This window comes from Cnephaeus nilssonii, assembly GCF_951640355.1.
Source record: "Cnephaeus nilssonii genome assembly, chromosome: 4".
Taxonomy (NCBI): Eukaryota; Metazoa; Chordata; class Mammalia; order Chiroptera; family Vespertilionidae; genus Cnephaeus; species Cnephaeus nilssonii.
This window is the reverse complement of record NC_137075.1, coordinates 92,643,325-92,661,587: the sequence shown is the minus strand read 5'-3', so window position 1 is coordinate 92,661,587 and position 18,263 is coordinate 92,643,325. Positions and strand designations below refer to the sequence as shown.

General features: G+C 40.8%; 1 protein-coding gene across 8 annotated transcripts in view; it reads left to right on the top strand.

The window, feature by feature from the left end:
- CEP128 (centrosomal protein 128) overlaps positions 1-18,263 on the top strand; it is a 354,698-nt gene that overhangs the window by 29,048 nt on the left and 307,387 nt on the right. For 7 of the 8 annotated variants that reach the window (XM_079768173.1, XM_079768175.1, XM_079768174.1 and 4 more), the window contains 3 exons: positions 10,264-10,390; positions 11,450-11,568; positions 14,956-15,047. In XM_079768173.1, the coding sequence (XP_079624299.1) occupies positions 10,264-10,390; positions 11,450-11,568; positions 14,956-15,047 (338 nt within the window). The remainder of the gene's footprint in view (positions 1-10,263; positions 10,391-11,449; positions 11,569-14,955; positions 15,048-18,263) is intronic. The other variant, XM_079768176.1, reaches the window with a different exon arrangement.

The window sequence follows — 18,263 nt, the reverse complement described above, 5'->3', positions numbered from 1 at the left end:
GGATCGACTCGCTTACTCTGAACAACTAGAAAGGCCAAAAAAAAAAAAAAAAAAAGGAAGTAAAAAATAGTATTACTAATGCATCAGAGACCTACCAAAGCAGTGAGGCCTTTTGTAGTAAAAATCTGGCATAAATGGGACTCCTTTCTTCCATCTACACAGTAGCCGATTTCAGAAGAGGCTGGAAGCAGAGAGGCTAAGATCAGAACTATCAATAGACTCAAAAGGCTGGCAGATCAAAACTGGAGTTCAGCAACCCTCCAGCTTTCAACTGGGACTCAGACAGTGAATGAGTAGGAGAAATGGTGAACTGAAAATAAGAGAAGTGATAAACTGAAGATAGACTAGCCCTTATAGAGACGGAAGCCCAGCTTTGGATCATCTTAATTCCTAATTGGATAAGGCGATTTGGGATTCCTAGTGACCCTAGCCTGACTTCCTGCTAGAAGAAAAACCAGATCTCTCCTGAAGGAAGTTGTCATCATCCAGAGCTTTAAATGATCTCTACAATTTTTAATATATAATGTCTATCACCTGATAAAAAAATATCCAGGCATATGAAATTATAAGAGGTGACTGAAAAACCAAGGGAAACAATAAACAATAGACAATAGAAGTATATATGGGACTGTAAAATTATTATGTTTAATCTGTTCAAGAAATTAAAAAGATTGAGAGTTTTGACAAAGAATTGGAACTGTCAAAAAAAACACAAATGATAATTTTGGAAACTGAAAAATATAATTTAAAAAATCAATGAACTAAAACCCTTAACAGGTGGATTAAACATCAGTTTGTTTACAGTTAAAGAGATAATTTTGAATTGAAAGATTGGCCAGCATACATTATCTGAAAAGAATGGAGGAATGAAATGATGAACAATATAGAAGCACATATGAAACATGATAAAAAGCTCTAACAGTCAGTGGTTCTCAACCTTTTTAATGCCACGACCCTTTAATACAGTTCCTCATGTTGTGGTGACCCCCAACCGTAAAATTATTTTCGTTGCTACTTCATAACTGTAATTTTGCTACTGTTATGAATCATAATGTAAATATCTGTGTTTTCCAATGAACCGCTGCTATAGAGCCTAAGACCATCGGAAAACACAGATATTTACATTACGATTCATTAACAGTAGCAAAATTACAGTTATGAAGTAGCAACGAAAATAATTTTATGGTTGGGGGTCACCACAACATGAGGAACTCTATTAAAGGGTCGAGGCATTAAAAAGGTTGAGAACCACTGCATGCAACTGGATTTTCAGGAGAGAGGAGAGTGGGCATCAACAAGGTCTGAAGGGATGATGGTTGAGAATGTACAACATGAAAGATATCAGGCTATAGATTCAAGGATCTCTATCAGTCAAAAATGAGATAACTACAAATAAAAGTGTACATGGTCATATCATAGTAAAACCATTGACAAAGTCAAAGAGAAAAATCTTAAAAATAGCCAGAGCTAAAAAAGGCAGATTACCTTCAAAAGTAGCAATAATAAGAAATGACAGATTTTTCAGGCTTTGGAAAGATGGCGACCGGCAGGAAGGTAGGGAGAGAGTGCGAGTGAGGAACCCATAGAGGAGAGTGTAGACGTGTGGTGTGTGTGTGTGTGTGTGTGTGAGCTAGGGTCAGTTAGATTCTGCACGTCTTCCAAGGGGCTCCCTAACTGGGCAGTCCTAGACGGCGCAGCCCCGCGCACAAAGCGGACACTTCTCAGCGGCTGGTGCGGACACGGAGACCACGCCATCTTGGGAAACAGAGCTGCCTGAGACGCGGATCCTGGCTTCTGACACAAACCAGGACCCTGCAGCCACTGGGCACAGAGAACTGCTATCACAGCTTCAGACCAACAAACAACAAGAATCCAGACTTCTCAGCAGAATTCCGTGAGTCAAAGAGCCTACCCCACTCCCAGCAGGCGCGCGGAGAGCGCCATAGTAACTGATAGACCCGCCCCTCCCCCAAGCTGCTGAGCGCTCACAGGCGCGCGGAGAGCGCCATAGTAACTGATAGACCCGCCCCTCCCCCAAGCTGCCGAGCTTTGCGCAGGGACGCGCTCCCCCCTAGGGAATTTGGCGCGCACAGGACAGAAGCAGCTCCCCGTCGGGGAAATCTGTCAGTGCGCACAGAGGGCTCCCCTTCGGGGAATTTGGCTTGCGGGTCACAGCTCCCCCTTCTGGGAATCTTAGAGCGTGCACAGAAGGGCTTCCCTTCGGGGAAGTTGGCGCGCAGGACGGACTCCGCCCCCCTTCCGGGACTTTGGGAGAGTGCACCACGGAGTCAGCTCACCTTCAGGATTTTAAGAATGTGCGCTCTAGCCGGTTTGGCTTAGTAGAGAGAGCACACACAGGACGCAGCTCCACTTCAGGGAATTTGGCACGCCGGACACAGCTGCCTGGGATCCCTGACTCACAGCACATTCACACTAAGAGCCAGCGACCCCAATTGTTGGTGCATGCACACACAGGGACCCTGATTCTCAACGAGAAACCACACAAGGCAACAGAGACTTTGACACTCGAGTCCTGGTGCAGACACAGGGAAACTCTGACTCCTGGCACATCCTAAGGATCTCATTTTCGGCGCATACCAACAGTGTGGTGCAGACAGGGCCCCTGATTCCAAGTGTGCACACGAGACCACACAGAACACTGGGGACACTGACCCTGGGCAAGTCTGGTTCCCACCAACCAAAGGCAGCCACACGTCCTAGTGTCAGAGCACTCCAGTGAAACTCGGGTGGAGCGAAGTCCCCACAGCACACGGCCCAGGTCCACGCAAACGGAAGCTTGAGCTTTCTGGTAATAGCCAGAATGGGGAAACGAAATATCTCACAGAGGAAAGAAAATGTGGGGTCGCCAAGAAAGGAAATTAGTGAAACTGAAGCTTGCAACATGACCGAAAAGGAGTTCAGAGTAATGGTCGTGGAATTTATACAACGGATGGATGAGAAAATCAACAACTTATGCAAGAATCAGGAAGAAATGAAAAGTGATATAGCTACAATCAAAAACACCATGAAAAGTTTCAACAGTAGACTACAAGAAGCAGAGGACCGAATTAGTGAGTTAGAAGATCAGGTACAGAAACAAGCTCAAGCTGAACAGCAATTGGAGAAAAAAATTAAAAAGCAGGAGGAAAGCCTAAGGGAGCTTCGGGACAACATGAAACGAAGTAACATGCGTATAATAGGGCTGCCAGAAGGACAAGAAGAGCAGCAGGGATTAGAAAATCTATTTGAAGAAATAATGACAGAAAACTTCCTGGATATGGGAAAGATAAAAGTTACGCAAGTACGGAGAGTCCCAAGCAGGATCAACCCCAAAAGACCCACACCAAGACATGTCATAATTTCAATGGCAAATATAAATGATAAAGAGAGAATCCTAAAGGCGGCAAGAGAGAGACAGAGAGTTACCTACAAAGGAACACCCATCAGATTGTCAAATGATTACTCATCAGAAACACAACAAGCTAGAAGTGAATGGAAGGAGGTATACAAAGTGTTGCAAAGCAAAGGACTGAATCCAAGAATACTATATCCAGCAAGACTATCAATCAAAATTGAAGGGGAAATCAGGAGCTTTGCAGACAAAAAAAGCCTCAGGGAGTTTATCACCACCAAACCAGCAATGCAAGAATTGCTAAAGGGAATACTGTAAAAAGAAGAAATAAACAGGTAAGAAGGAATACAGACACAAAAATAGATATGACGGCAAACAAATACCTTTCAGTAATAACTTTAAATGTAAACGGACTAAATGCTCCAATCAAAAGACATCGAGTAGCTGAATGGATAAAAAAACACGACCCATGTATATGCTGTCTACAAGAGACCCACCTCAGAACAAGAGACTCACACAGATTGAAAGTGAAGGGATGGAAAAATATCTTTCAGGCAAATGGAAATGAAAAAAAAGCAGGGGTAGCAATACTTATATCTGACAAAATAGACCTCAAAGTAAATGCCATAACAAGAGATAAGGAAGGCCACTTCATAATACTAAAGGGAGAAATCCAACAAGAAGAAATAATTCTGGTAAACATATACGCTCCCAATATAGGAGCACCCAAATACATAAAAAAACTCCTGGAGGATATCAAGGGAGAGATTAATAGCAATACAATCATAGTAGGAGACTTTAATACCCCACTATCACCACTGGACAAATCCTCTAAACAAAAAATCAGCAAAGAAGCAGCAATCTTAAATGACTCACTAGACTAGATGGAATTAATTGACATCTTCAGAACATTTCACCCCAAAGCCACAGAATATACATTCTTCTCAAGTGCACATGGGTCATTTTAAAAGATAGACCATATGCTGGGTCACAGGCAAAGTCTCTTCAAATTCACAAAGATAGAAATTATATCAAGCATCTTCTCAGATCACAGTGGCATAAAACTGGAAATCAACTACAATAAATACAATCCAAAGAAATCAAACACATGGAAACTAAACAGCATGCTATTAAACAAGGACTGGGTCACCAGAGAGATCAAGGAAGAAATAAAAAACATCATGGCAACAAATGACAATGAAAACACAACAATCCAAAATCTATGGGACACAGCGAAAGCAGTCTTGAGAGGGAAGTTCATAGCTCTACAAGCCTATTGCAAAAAACAAGAAACAATGGTAATAAATTACTTAACCCTACAACTCAAAGAGCTAGAAAAAGCGCAGCAAGAAAAGCCCAGTGTAACCAGAAGGAAGGAAATAACAAAGATCAGAGCGGAGATAAATGACATAGAGACCAAAGAAACAATACATAAGATCAACAAAACCAAGAGCTGGTTCTTTGAAAGGATAAACAAGATTGATGGACCTCTAGCCAGGCTCACCAAGAAGCAAAGAGAGAGGACCCAAATAAACAAAATCAGAAATGAAAGAGGTGAAATAACAACAGACCCTGCTGGGATACAAAGGATTGTTACAAAATACTACGAACAACTCTATTCCAACAAACTGGACAACCTGGAGGAAATGGACATATTCCTAGAAAAATATAACCTTCCAAAAATCAATCAAGAAGAATCTAAACAGCTCAATAGGCCAATAACTATGGACGAAATTGAAGCAGTCATCAAAAAGCTTCCGGCAAACAAAAGCCCGGGGCCTGATGGCTTCACAGGAGAGTTTTACCAAACATTCAAGGAAGAACTAAAACCTATCCTCCTCAGACTATTCCAAAAAATTCAAGTGGAAGGAACACTTCCAAGCTCCTTCTATGAAGCCAGCATCACCCTAATACCAAAACCAGATAAAGACAACACAATGAAAGAGAATTACAGACCAATATCCCTCATGAACATAGATGCCAAAATCCTCAACAAAATTCTAGCAAATCGGCTCCAGCAGTACATCAGAAAGATCATACACCATGACCAAGTAGGATTTATCCCAGGAATGCAAGGATGGTACAATATCCACAAATCAATAAACGTGATACATCACATAAACAAATTGAAAGATAAAAATCACATAGTCATATCAATTGATGCAGAAAAAGCATTTGACAAAATCCAACACCCTTTCTTGATAAAAACTCTCAACAAGATGGGAATAAAAGGCTCATACCTCAACATAATACAAGCTATATATGATAAACCCACAGCAAACATCATACTCAATGGACAAAAACTAAAAACATTTCCCCTAAGAACAGGAACAAGACAGGGATGCCCACTCTCACCACTCCTGTTTGACATAGTACTGGAAGTATTAGCCATTGCAATTAGACAAGAAGAAGAAATAAAAGGCATCCAAATTGGAAAAGAACAAGTAAAGCTGTCTTTATTTGCAGACGACATGATATTGTACATAAAAAATCCAAAAGACTCCGTCAAAAAACAATAGACTTAATAAAGGAATTCGGCAATGTAGCAGGATACAAAATTAACGCCAAGAAATCTATGGCCTTTCTATACACCAATAGTGAACTTACAGACAGAGAGACTAAAAAGGCAATCCCATTTACCATCACGCCAAAAAAATTAAGATACCTAGGAATAAACTTAACTAAGGAGGTAAAAGACCTATACACGGAAAACTACAGGACACTGAAAAAAGAGATAGAGGAAGACGTAAACAGATGGAAGAACATACCATGTTCATGGATTGGTAGAATCAACATCATTAAAATGTCCATACTACCCAAAGCAATCTATAGATTCAATGCACTCCCCATTAAAATACCAACGGCATATTTCACAGACCTTGAAAGAACTCTCCAAAAATTCATCTGGAATAAAAAAAGACCCCGAATAGCCACAGCAATCCTGAGAAAGAAGAATAAAGTAGGAGGGATCTCAATACCAGATTTCAAGCTGTATTACAAAGCCACTGTTCTCAAAACAGCCTGGTACTGGCACAAGAACAGACATATAGATCAATGGAACAGAATAGAGAATCCAGATATTGACCCAAACCACTATGCTCAATTAATATTTGACAAAGGAGGCATGAACATACAATGGAATAAAGACAGTCTCTTCAATAAATGGTGTTGGGAAAATTGGACAGATACATGCAAAAAAATGAAGCTTGATCACCAACTTACGCCATACACAAAAATAAACTCAAAATGGATACAGGACTTAAACATAAGACGGGAAACCATAAAAATACTAGAGCAATCCACAGGCAGCAAAATCTCAGACATATGCCAAAAGAAATTCTTCACTGACACTGCTCCTAGGGCAGTGGAAGCTAAAGAGAAAATTAACAAATGGGACTACATAAAAATAAAAAGCTTTTTCACAGCAAAAGAAACCATCAACAACAAGAAGGCCCACTACATGGGAGAACATATTTGCAAATGGCATCACTGATAAAGGTTTAATCTCCAACATCTACAGGCAGCTTATGCAACTTAATAAAAGGAAGATAAATGATCCAATAAAAAAATGGGCAACAGACCTAAATAGAATCTTTCCAAAGGAGACAGAAGGAAGGCGAAGAGACACATGAAAACATGCTCAACGTCACTAATTATCCGAGAGATGCAAATCAAAACAACAATGCGGTACCATCTTACACCTGTCAGAATGGCTATCATCAACAAATCAACAAACGACAAGTGTTGGCGAGGATGCGGAGAAAAAGGAACCCTCGTGCACTGCTGGTGGGAATGCAGATTGGTGCAGCCACTGTGGAGAACAGTATGGAGTTTCCTCAAAAAACTGAAAATGGAACTCCCATTTGACCCAGTAATCCCACTCCTGGGAATATATCCGAAGAAACTAGAAACACCAATCAGAAAGGATATATGCACCCCTATGTTCATAGCAGCACAATTCACCATAGCTAAGATTTGGAAACAGCCTAGGTGCCCGTCAACAGATGACTGGATCAGAAAACTGTGGTACATCTACACAATGGAATACTATGCTGCCATAAAAAAGAAGGAATTCTCATCATTTGCAGCAACCTGGATGGAATTGGAGAACATTATGTTAAGTGAAATAAGTCAGTCAATGAAAGAAAAATACCACATGATCTCACTCATTTATGGATAATAAAGAACAGTATAAAATTGAACAAAAAGATAGATACAGAGACAGTAAAGCATCAAACAGACTGTCAAATTACAGGGGGAAGGTTAGGGAGAGATGGGGGAGATAAGAGATCAATCAAAGGACTTGTATGCATGCATATAAGCATAACCAATGGACGCAAAACTCTGGGGGGTGAGGGCATATATGGGAGTGGGGTCGGGGGGGGCAATGGTAAGATATGTACACATATAATACCTTAATAAAAAAAATTGGAAAGAAAAAAAAAAAAGAAATGACAGCTGACTTTGCTTCCAAAAGTATAGTGACATCAGGCTTAGCTTGAAAGATGTGAATAATAAAGAAAAAAAAAACACAGGAAAAGTTAATAGAGCTGGTTCTGTCATTGGCTTGTGTGAACTAAAATCATTTTCCATTTCTAATCCTTTTCTGAGGTTACAGATTGGATTTGAGGTTTTTAACTTTAACATTTAATTTTATTCTGAGCCTTTGTCATAGATGATTGATATTCTATTTTGTGTTCATTGTGTAAGACTTCTGATCTAGGTAATATGTTAGATATAGTTCTCTTTTACTTATATGTAAATTACTCTCAAGGTCAATGTTGCTTCTCCCGGGCCTCATCTGTATGTTTTCCTGGATTGATAGGCTGGGTCCTACAGTTGTAAACATGCAGACAGGTTATGGCAATTAGAGAAGCAGGTGACAGAATGTATAGAAATAGTAGCCTTTAGCCTTTTTTTTTTTTTTAATAGAAATGAGAGCAACAATTGAGGTAGATTCCTGAAATTCTAACTGTGCTTCTTTTAATCCAGACTGTTTTAACCTTGGTTTTCTAGAAGAGTTAAATCCAAAATGAAAAAGGATTTGCTCACTTGTGGTTCATGTTGTTTCACTTGTGCTTTCTCTTCAACTGCAGCTTCTTTCTTTCTGAATAGTTCCCCAAGGAAGTCACCTTGTTCTCTCCATAGTGGTTCTGTCTTTTAATTCTGTCTGAGTTTAGGAGACCCTCTCTTTTCAATCAATTGTTTTGTTTCAACATTCTCTCTAACAAGTTACAGATAACTTGTTATGTGGTTCATGCACTATTTTTATTAGCATTATTTCTTATTCATCCTTGGATAAGATATCGTTAGACCTGAAGTTTTTCGGCAATTCAGGGTATGTGGATTTTCCTCAGCTTTACTCTTTGTTCCCTTGGGTTTTGGTTTAATACTCCTTTTGAGTATATACCTGTGTACAAGTATGGGCATTGTTTTAGTATTTAGCGTGTTTTTATTGAATGTAACTCTTTAGGTCTAAAAAGATACCTTCTTTTATAACCTGCTGGTCAATTTCCTAATGATCTGAAGAGAGTATATGAACAACTGTAATTTCTAGTGTGTACTAACACATTGACATCAGGCCATGTAGTTTCCTGGAAATTTAAATCTTTAAAAAAATTTTTTTTTCTTTATTGATTAAGGTATTACATATGTGTCCTTATTGCCCCTTTGCCCCCCCCCCCCATCCTCCCACTCATGCCCTAACCCCCTTGTTGTCTGTGTCCATTGGTTAGCCTTATAGAAATTTAAATCTTTGAATGAATGAAAGATGTTCTGGTATAGAGTTGGGTAGTACACATTGTTTCCAGAGCAGCCGTCACTGTGACAGCTGTTCAGTTTCCTGTTTGTTACAGATCTGGGGTTTCTGAAGGAAGGGAGGAAGGCTTTCGTTTCAGGTGTGTTGGCTTTGTTATGTTTCTAAGCATGGGTGGCAGGTTAGTTAGACATTGGGATCTGGTTTTGTAAGCCTGGACATCTCATTCATTCATTTATTTATTTACTAGAGGCCTGGTGCATGAAATTTGTGCACTTGGGGAGGGGTGGGTCCCTCAGCCCGGATTGCAAGAGGGTGCGGGCCAGGCCAAGGGACCCCAGTGGTGCATGATCAGGGCCAGGGAGGGACGTGGGAGGTTGGCCAGCCAGGGAGGGACCGTGGGAAGGCTTCAGGGCATGTCCCGCCCGTCTCATTCAATCCCAATTGCCTGGACCCCAGCAGCAAGCTAACTTACCAGTCAAAGTGTCTGCCCCCTGGTGGTCAGTGCACGTAATAGCGACTGGTCGACCAGTCAACTGTCTGCCCCCTGGTGCTTAGTGCATGTCATAGTGAGCGATTGAGTGGCTTTAGCATATCATTAGATATTATACTTTGATTGGTTGAATGGACAACTGGATGACCAGACACTTAGCATATTAGGCTCTTATTACATAGGATATGTCTTTATTGTTTTTTTTAGAGAGAGAGAAAAGGAGAGGGATAGAGAGATAGAAACATTGATGAGAGAGAAACATCATCAATTGGCTGCCTTCTGTAGACCCCCTACTGGGGATCGAGCCCGAAACCCAGGAGTGTACCCTGACCAGGAATCGAACCAGTAACCTCTTGGTTCCTGGGTTGACCCTCAACCGCTGAGCCATACCAGCTGGACTAGACATTTCTTTTCCATTCTGGTAATAAAAAGATGGAATAGGTAGTGTCAGATGCTGTTTAAAACCTGATGTTAGAATTGGTTCTTAATATATTTATGTTTACTATTTTTATATTTCCTAACATAACTTAGTTCAAAATTTTATCTGATGTAAATTCTCTTTCAGAACCTAGATATTTGAAAAATAGCTTTTGAAATGTCTAGTCTATTTGTATTTGCAAGTTGTTTAAAGAGAATAAATCTCCATTATATTCTTTAATTTAGTTAAAAGAAAGCTTGGAACAATCAATAGGCCAACTACGGAGTCAACGTTTATTGAGAAACTCAGGAGGGAGAAGTATTTCTGTTACAAGTCTGAGTGCAAGTGACCTTGATGGTGGCACTGTGTCAGGTAAATTCTACAGAAGTTCTGAAAATCCCTTTCATTTAAGAAATATTCCCAAAGTGTATAGTTAATCTATTTAGTCTTTGGATAATTACAACCCATACATAAAATCATACAAATAAGGTATTAAAGAAGCTTTCAGCTATTGTATAGTGAATATTAAAAAGTATGTCTAACAGTACTCTGTTCTTGTGAGTCTACTGCTTTTGTTGTTCTCAGACTCCATAGACCATGCAGAGCTTTAACTGACAACACTAGGATTGAAGCATCTACCATCAATCAAAACAAAAATAGGATCTAGTGATATTGGTAGATTTCTGGGTTAGGAATCCTAGTTTCATAGTTTTTCAAATCTCTCATTATGAAATATCCTATGACACTTGTTAAGAACAGGTGATCTTTATTCTTGGTGTGCAGCTAGAATTCAATGGCTGGATTAAAGGTGAAAACACTTAGTTTGTAATTAATCTTACTTGTACTTTTCTGCAGCACTGAGATATGTTTGAATATACAAGACTTAGGCTAGAAAAGAGTAAAAAAGTCTGCAGTGAGGGGAGGTGATTTAGGTAGAGTGCACATCAGCAGCTCACATTGTTAATACTGCTATCGATCCCGATAATAAGGATTACAAATAGGACACAATCAGCTATTCTTCTTTATGTAGTTAGTTTTTATTGATCTTTAAGTGCCATTTATATGTTAGATTCATTAATTTGTTATTTGAAAAATTCTGTTATAGTAGTATTATAGTAGGGGGATATAAAAGTTATTTTTATTTAGTTATTTTTGTGTAAGAGAAAATATATTACTTCTTTGAAAAGTATAGCAAATTAGAACTTTTGATAGTTTATTTCCAGCTTATTTTTTGTTCATTTTATCAGCTTTAAGAGCAAGATTAGTGCCAATTTTGTGGAATTTTATGGCTATAGTAACATACTTGGGGGAGTAGTCTGGGCTAAGGGCACATGTGTATATTCATATCTGCTATGTACTTACTGATAAAATTTTAGATCATTTCTCCTCATGCAGCATTTTTATCCTTTTCCTTTTCTTTCATTTATAAAGAAAGCCACCGTTTTCCACCTACCTCACCTCTCAAGGACTATGGGGATCAACAGGGTAGTAAACGAATTAGATCCAGAGCTGGTGTCCGATTTGTTCGGGAGACTGAGAACGTGGGCCAGGTACTTTGTACCATTCTGTACTCCGTATTCCTTACCTTTCTATATAAATGTCTGACACTTGAATTCTATGACTACATTTGAACCAGAGTTTCATCACCAGTAACTATGTACTGATTTTTAAAAAATAAGTAAACTATTTTATTTTCAATGTACTAATCATCATCATATATTTATTTAGAATTTTGTTATGGAGGATTATATTTTGTAGAACAATTTAAAAGTGAGTTTACTTGGACATGTTTTGTTTCCTTGTTCAGCTGGGTCACTCTTCTGTAAGCCTTGCTAAGCCAGCTACTTTCTGTTTTGCTAAGTTTGGTTTAGTATGAACAAGTTAGTCCTTGTGTGGTTAACCTGTTGATTTTTCAATTAGTGTTTTTCTGATTGTTGAGTCATCAAGGGAGCCACTTTCTGTTAAGTAAGAAATTCCATACTTTTTCTATGTATGCACTAAAATTTCAGAAGTATTCATTCTATGGACATATTTCTTTTTCTGCTTCTTTAAATTTCTCTGCAAGAGCTGAACAAACATTTTTGTTATTGTTGTCCTGGGTAGCTACATTAATTAGATAGGGGCTAGGGGATTTTGCTGACGTTGACATCTTTGTTTTGGTTGTTTTAGGACTGAGGGTTCCCATTTTGTTAGTATACTCATCTGTAGCTTTCACTTGTTATTGCATAAGATAAAGAGATAACAAAACCAAGTGCATTAGAAGACACCTTGTAGAAACTTTTCCTTCACTATGTTATTTTTTGGTGGTTATAACTTGTTAGCATGAATGATATGTTTAAACCTAGAGCAGAGAATAATATCCTAACATTACTCATTTACTCTTTCATTCTATTTGTTTATGTTCCTCTGTCCTGGGAAAGTTCTTGTGCTTGGAAACAATGATGAGCAAAAACCTTGCATTTTCTTGGAAATTATAACTTAGAGTGGGAGCTAGATATTCATCAAATAAGTGCACAAGTACATCCACAATTATGTGCAGAGATGCATGTTCTAACAGAAAGAGGCATAAAGCTATGGGAATGTATACTAGAGGCACCTGCCCCAGTCAGGGAAGGCTTCTCGAAAAACAAATGGCTTATGAGCTGAGACCCAAAGGTTCTGTAAGAGTCATTTAAGGTAGAACAAATACCTTGACAGGAAGGAGGATAGTGCTTATGAGTAAATTAAAGAAGTCCATGTGGCTAAAGATATATGAAGCACTGAGAACATGTATAGCCTTGTAAGGAAGTGACAACTATTTTGCAAAGATTTCCCTGGCTCCAGTGTTGAAAATGGAGTCAATGTGGTCAAACCAATTAGGAAGATATTGCTGTATTCTGGGTGGAGATGATGGTCACTTGGAATAGGAGAAATGGAGTTGGAAAGAAGAGGGTAGATTTAAAAGCTATTTGCTGGACAAAATGAAAGGTCTTGAAGATCAGATGACCATGTGAGGAGGGTGGGATGAGTGAAATGGGGATGTCAAAGATGAGTCCTAGGATTCTGGTTTCCAAAATGGGAAAATCATGATGGTAAAACCTGTGTATTGTCTGTTGTTCATCCACTGTATTACCTCCATTCCTTTCTCTTTCATTGTTCTTCCTTATTTTAAGTCCATTCTCTTAAGATGACCTTTAGTTCCACATGACTGTGTACATCTTAATGCCCCGTGTGACATTTTTGTGGTTTTGTTTACTTATCTGTCTTCCATGTTAAATTGTGAGCCACTTGTTTCCCAGCACAATTGTTGGCACTGCTTAGTTGCTCAACATTCATTTGTTAAAAACAAATCAAATTGTTGTTTCTGCAAATCTATATATAACTTAAAATTTTTATAAATTATAGCATACACATACGTATATAGATAAATATTGGCAATTAAAAGTACAATAATCCTATCTAATAAAAGAGTAATATGCAAATTGACCATCACTCCAACACACAAGATGGCCACCCCCCATGTGGTCAAAGATGGCTGCCCCCATGTGGACACAAGATGGCTGCCACAAGATGGCTGGCAGGGGAGGAAAGTTGTGGGTGATCAGGCCATCAGGGGAGGGCAGTTGGGAGGGACCAGGCCTGCAAGGGAAGGCAGTTAGGAGTGACTCGGCCTGCAGGGGAGGGCAGTTAGGGGTGACCAGGATGGCAGGGGAGGGCAGTTAGGGGTGACCAGGCCAGCAGGGGAGGGCACTTAGGTGTCGATCAGGCTGGCAGGGGAGTGGTTAGGGGGTGATCAGGCTGGCAGGCAGAAGCAGTTAGGGGCAATCAGGCAGGCAGGCAGGCAGGCAACCAGTTGGGAGCCAGCAGTCCTGGATTGTGAGATGGATGTCTGACTATCCATTTAGGCCCGATCCCAGTGGGCAATCAGACATCCCTCAAGGGGTCCCAGATTGGAGAGGGTGCAGGCTGGGCTGAGGGACACACACACACACACACACACACACACACACACGCACACGCACACCCCGTGCACGAATTTCATGCACCGGGCCTCTAGTATGAATGAAAATCCATGTAACCATCATCCAGGCCAAGAAACAGATTGTTGTTATACCCCCAAAGCCTCTTTTTAATTCCTTCTTTCCCCATGTGCTATCAACTACCTTGATGTTTATGTTAACCATTATCTTGCTTTTTTAAAAGAAATCATTTTTACTACTTACATCATATTTATCTCAATGGAATAATACTGTAGACCATCTTTTGTAACTTGCTTTTTCCATCCAATGTTATGCTTTTGACATTTAGCCTTACTAATATGTAGGTAGGTTTGATCATTTTCATTACCGTAGGATGCATGGCTGGAAGAATATATTGGAATTTATTTGTTCCAATTCTATTTTTAATGGACTTTTGGTTTGTTTTCACTGTTCTCATTAGGAGCAGTGCTGCTCCAAACATTCTTTTACATGGTTCCTGGTGCATGTTGGCACGTTTCTCTATAGCCTGGGTTGGCACGCTGCAGGGTGTGGTCTACTTGAATAAGGTTCTGTTGTAGCACAGTCTTGTTCATTGGTTTGTGGCTACTTCTGTGCTATAACAGAAGAGTTGAGTAATTGTGGCAGAGACCATATAGCTCAAAAACCTGAAATATTTGCTATTGTACCCTTTACAGAAAAAGTTTGCTGATCCCTTTTCTAAGGTATCTATAAGGAGTGGAATTATTGTACTATAAAGATGTGATGGTTAATATTATATATTGCTTTTTAGCAATTGCTTTTCGTTGGAAAGAATATTTTATTTTATTCAGAGTAGACATTAAATTTTATTTAGTCTTAATAACATTATAAAATTTGGGCCTTATTACAAAGAACAAGTTCTTATTCTTTACCCTCAGTGAGTCTTCATGGAAGATTTAACAGAATTCTAAATGGATAACTATGTTCTGCCTTTCCTAGATTCATGCTTTTCATCAGTCCCTCCGAGACCTCAGCAGTGAACAAGTTCGCCTTGGAGATGATTTCAACCGGGAGCTTGCCAGAAGATGCAGGTAAAGGCAGAGTATGGTTTTCACTGGAGGCATGAATTATTTGAAGAATGAAATAGGTTTTAGAATTTACATGTTTACATGAATTTAAAAAACTGAACTGTGTTTTTATACTAAAACAGTTCAAGTCCTTTTGAATTTAGAATGTATCATGATGACTCAATGTTAGACACATTAATTTCATATTTTTAAAAACATTTTAACTTATTACAATGGAATGCTGACACTGCAGAGAGAGACATTGTAGAACCTTATCAAAAAGGTAGATTTACAAATACATTGAGGAGAGAGATGGAGACAGACAGACAGACAGACAGACAGACACAGAGACCACCTGACTGATAATGGAGCTATAAAATAAAAAGCATAAAGTGGAATTTGTCGATCAATGGACATGACCCATTGTAGAATCTGATATTTTAGTTTTCAGTTGAAATCTTCAAAAGCCACTGGTTTATATCTGCCCAGTCTGTACAACTTGTCAATTCTGAGTAGTCCCTAAGAAGTACTGTTTATTTAAAATTTCTTTACTATCTTTTCATTTTCATCATCAGCTGGGACAGTTGGTTTTCATTTGGAGGCCATCTTTTTACAAGAAACAAAGATTTTGTATCCCTTCTCAAGAGTTACAATCTGTGTAACAATGATTAGGGAATAGCAAAGCTGAATTGAAATTTGTTTACCAAGTTCACTTGCTAACTCCCACCCCAGCTAATGAAATCATTCCACACACCAACTTGGTGTTGTGATAGCAAAAAGAGTCAAAACTATAACTGTTAAATCTATGAATATCAACTACTAGAGGCCCGTTGCACAGATTCATGCACCAGTGGGGGTCCCTGGGCCTGGCCTGCGCCCTCTTGCAATCTGGGACCCCTCGGGGGATGTCGGAGAGCCGGTTTCGGCCTGATCCCTGCGTGCCAGGCTGAGGGATCCCACTGGTGCACGAATTTGTGCACCGGGCCTCTAGTCTCTCTATATAAAACCTTAATATGCAAATAGGCCAAACGGCGGAACAACCGAACAACTGGTCGCTATGATGTGCGCTGACCACCAGGGGGTGCGTGCAGAACATGGCGGGCATTGGCCGTAGTGGGATGGCGGAGCAGGTGAGTGGGTGTGCCAGACCAAGGCTGGTTGCTCTCATTGGGGTGAGCCTCTGGTGGTTACTGAAAATTCTTTGCTCCCGCGTGCCACGGTCCCACTGGGCACTCGCACCTGCTGCCAGTGCCGGCCTTGCTGGCACCTGCATCCGGTGCTGGAGCCACTGCTCACACCCGCTTTCGGTACCCAGTGCTAGTCCCAATCGTGTTCCTTTTACACATTTGAAGGAAGGGTATAAATTAAGCATAGGAACATGAGTTTAGGAAGTAGTTGTCCTGTAAGACAGCAGTTGCCAACCTTCCGGACCTCACAGATAACCAGTGGCCTGCAGACAACCGCTTGGCGACCACTGCTCCAAAGGTTTCCTTAAACCAGTGGTCGCCAACCTTTCGGACCTCATGAACCACCAGTGGCCCGCGGACCATGGGTTGGCGACCGCTGCAAGAAGACACAGGGGAAGTTGCAGGGACGACTTTGTTGGTTAGTTTTAATGGACATTTGGATGTCCGGTGGGGACTGAAAATCTGCTGACTCATGGGCTGGTACCATTTAGTAATAGTTTGTGTGACTCCCATTAATTATTTCAAGAGGTATGTGTGAGGAAGTGAAACTTTATTTAATCCAAAATAGGAGTCAAGTTTCTGGTGAAACTTGGTGGCTTAACTTTGTGGATGAGGAAGATTTTAGGATCCAATTCTGCTTTACTTGTACCACAGATTTTTAATTCATATTTATAAAAATACTAGAGGCCTGGTGCACGAAATTCGTGCACGGGGGTGGTGGTGGTGTCCCTCAGCACAGCCTGCACCCTCTCCAATCTGGGACATCCCTCTCACAATCCAGGACTGCTGGCTCCCAACCACTCACCTGCCTGCCTGGCTGATTGCCCCTAACTGCTTCTGCCTGCCAGCCTGAACACCCCCTAACGACTCCCCTGCCAGCCTGATCAACGCCTAACTGCTCCCCTGCTGGCCTGATTGCCCCTAATTGCCCTCCCCTGCTGGCCTGATTGCCCCTAATTGCCCTCCCCTGCTGGCCTGATTGCCCCTAATTGCCCTCCCCTGCTGGCCTGGTAACCCCAAACTACCCTCCCTTGCCAGCCTGGTCGCCCCTAACTGCCCTCCCCTGCTGGCCTGGTCGCCCCCAACTGTTTTCCCCTGCAGGCTTGGTTGCCCCCAACTGCCCTCCTCTGCCGGCCCGGTCACCCCTAACTGCCCTCCCCTGCAGGCCTGATCGCCCCCAACTGCCCTCCCTTGCAGGCCTGGTCCCTCCCAACCTCCCTCCCCTGCAGGCCTGGTTGCCCCTAACTGCCCTCCTCTGCCAGCCCGGTCACTCCTAACTGCCCTCCCCTGCAGGCCTGATTGCCCCCAACTGCCCTCCCCTGCTGGCCTGATCGCCCACAACTGTCCTCCCCTGCTGGCCATCTTGTGGCAGCCATCTTGTGTCCACATGGGGTGGCCATCTTTGACCACATGGGGGTGGCCATCTTGTGTGTTGGAGTGATGGTCAATTTGCATATTACTCTTTTATTAGATAGGATCCTGTGTAGGATGCTAGGTTTAATTTTCTGTCTGATTCAGAAAGGCTGATATGTTCATTTAATTATTCATTTTTATTTTGTCTTGACATTTATTGTAAAAAGAACACTGGAAAGCAAGCTTTTTGAAAGGGTTAAATAAGGTTACATTCAGATGCTATATGGAGAACTGATTTAAGGAGTGTAAGTTAGACTACTTCTGCATTAATATGAGAGATGATGGTGGCTTGACCAGGATTATGGCAGGGGGCAGTTGGACAGGAGTGTGTTTCCACGTATTTATTTATTTATTTTTGCATATTGAAGAGGTAGGATTTAGCAGTGGATTATATGTGAAGGGGATAAAGGAGACTAAATCCAAGATGACTCCCAGATTTCTGACTTGAATAACTGGGTAGATGGTAATGCCACTTTTGAAATATGGAAGACGGGAAGTAGGTGAGGTGTAAAAATTAAGTTTTGACCTTGGATATGTTAGGTTTAAGATGCCTGTAAGACATCCAAATAGAAATATAAAATAATCAGCTAGGTATTTACATTGGAGCTCAAAGGAGAAGTCCCTTTTAGAGGTTTTAAGA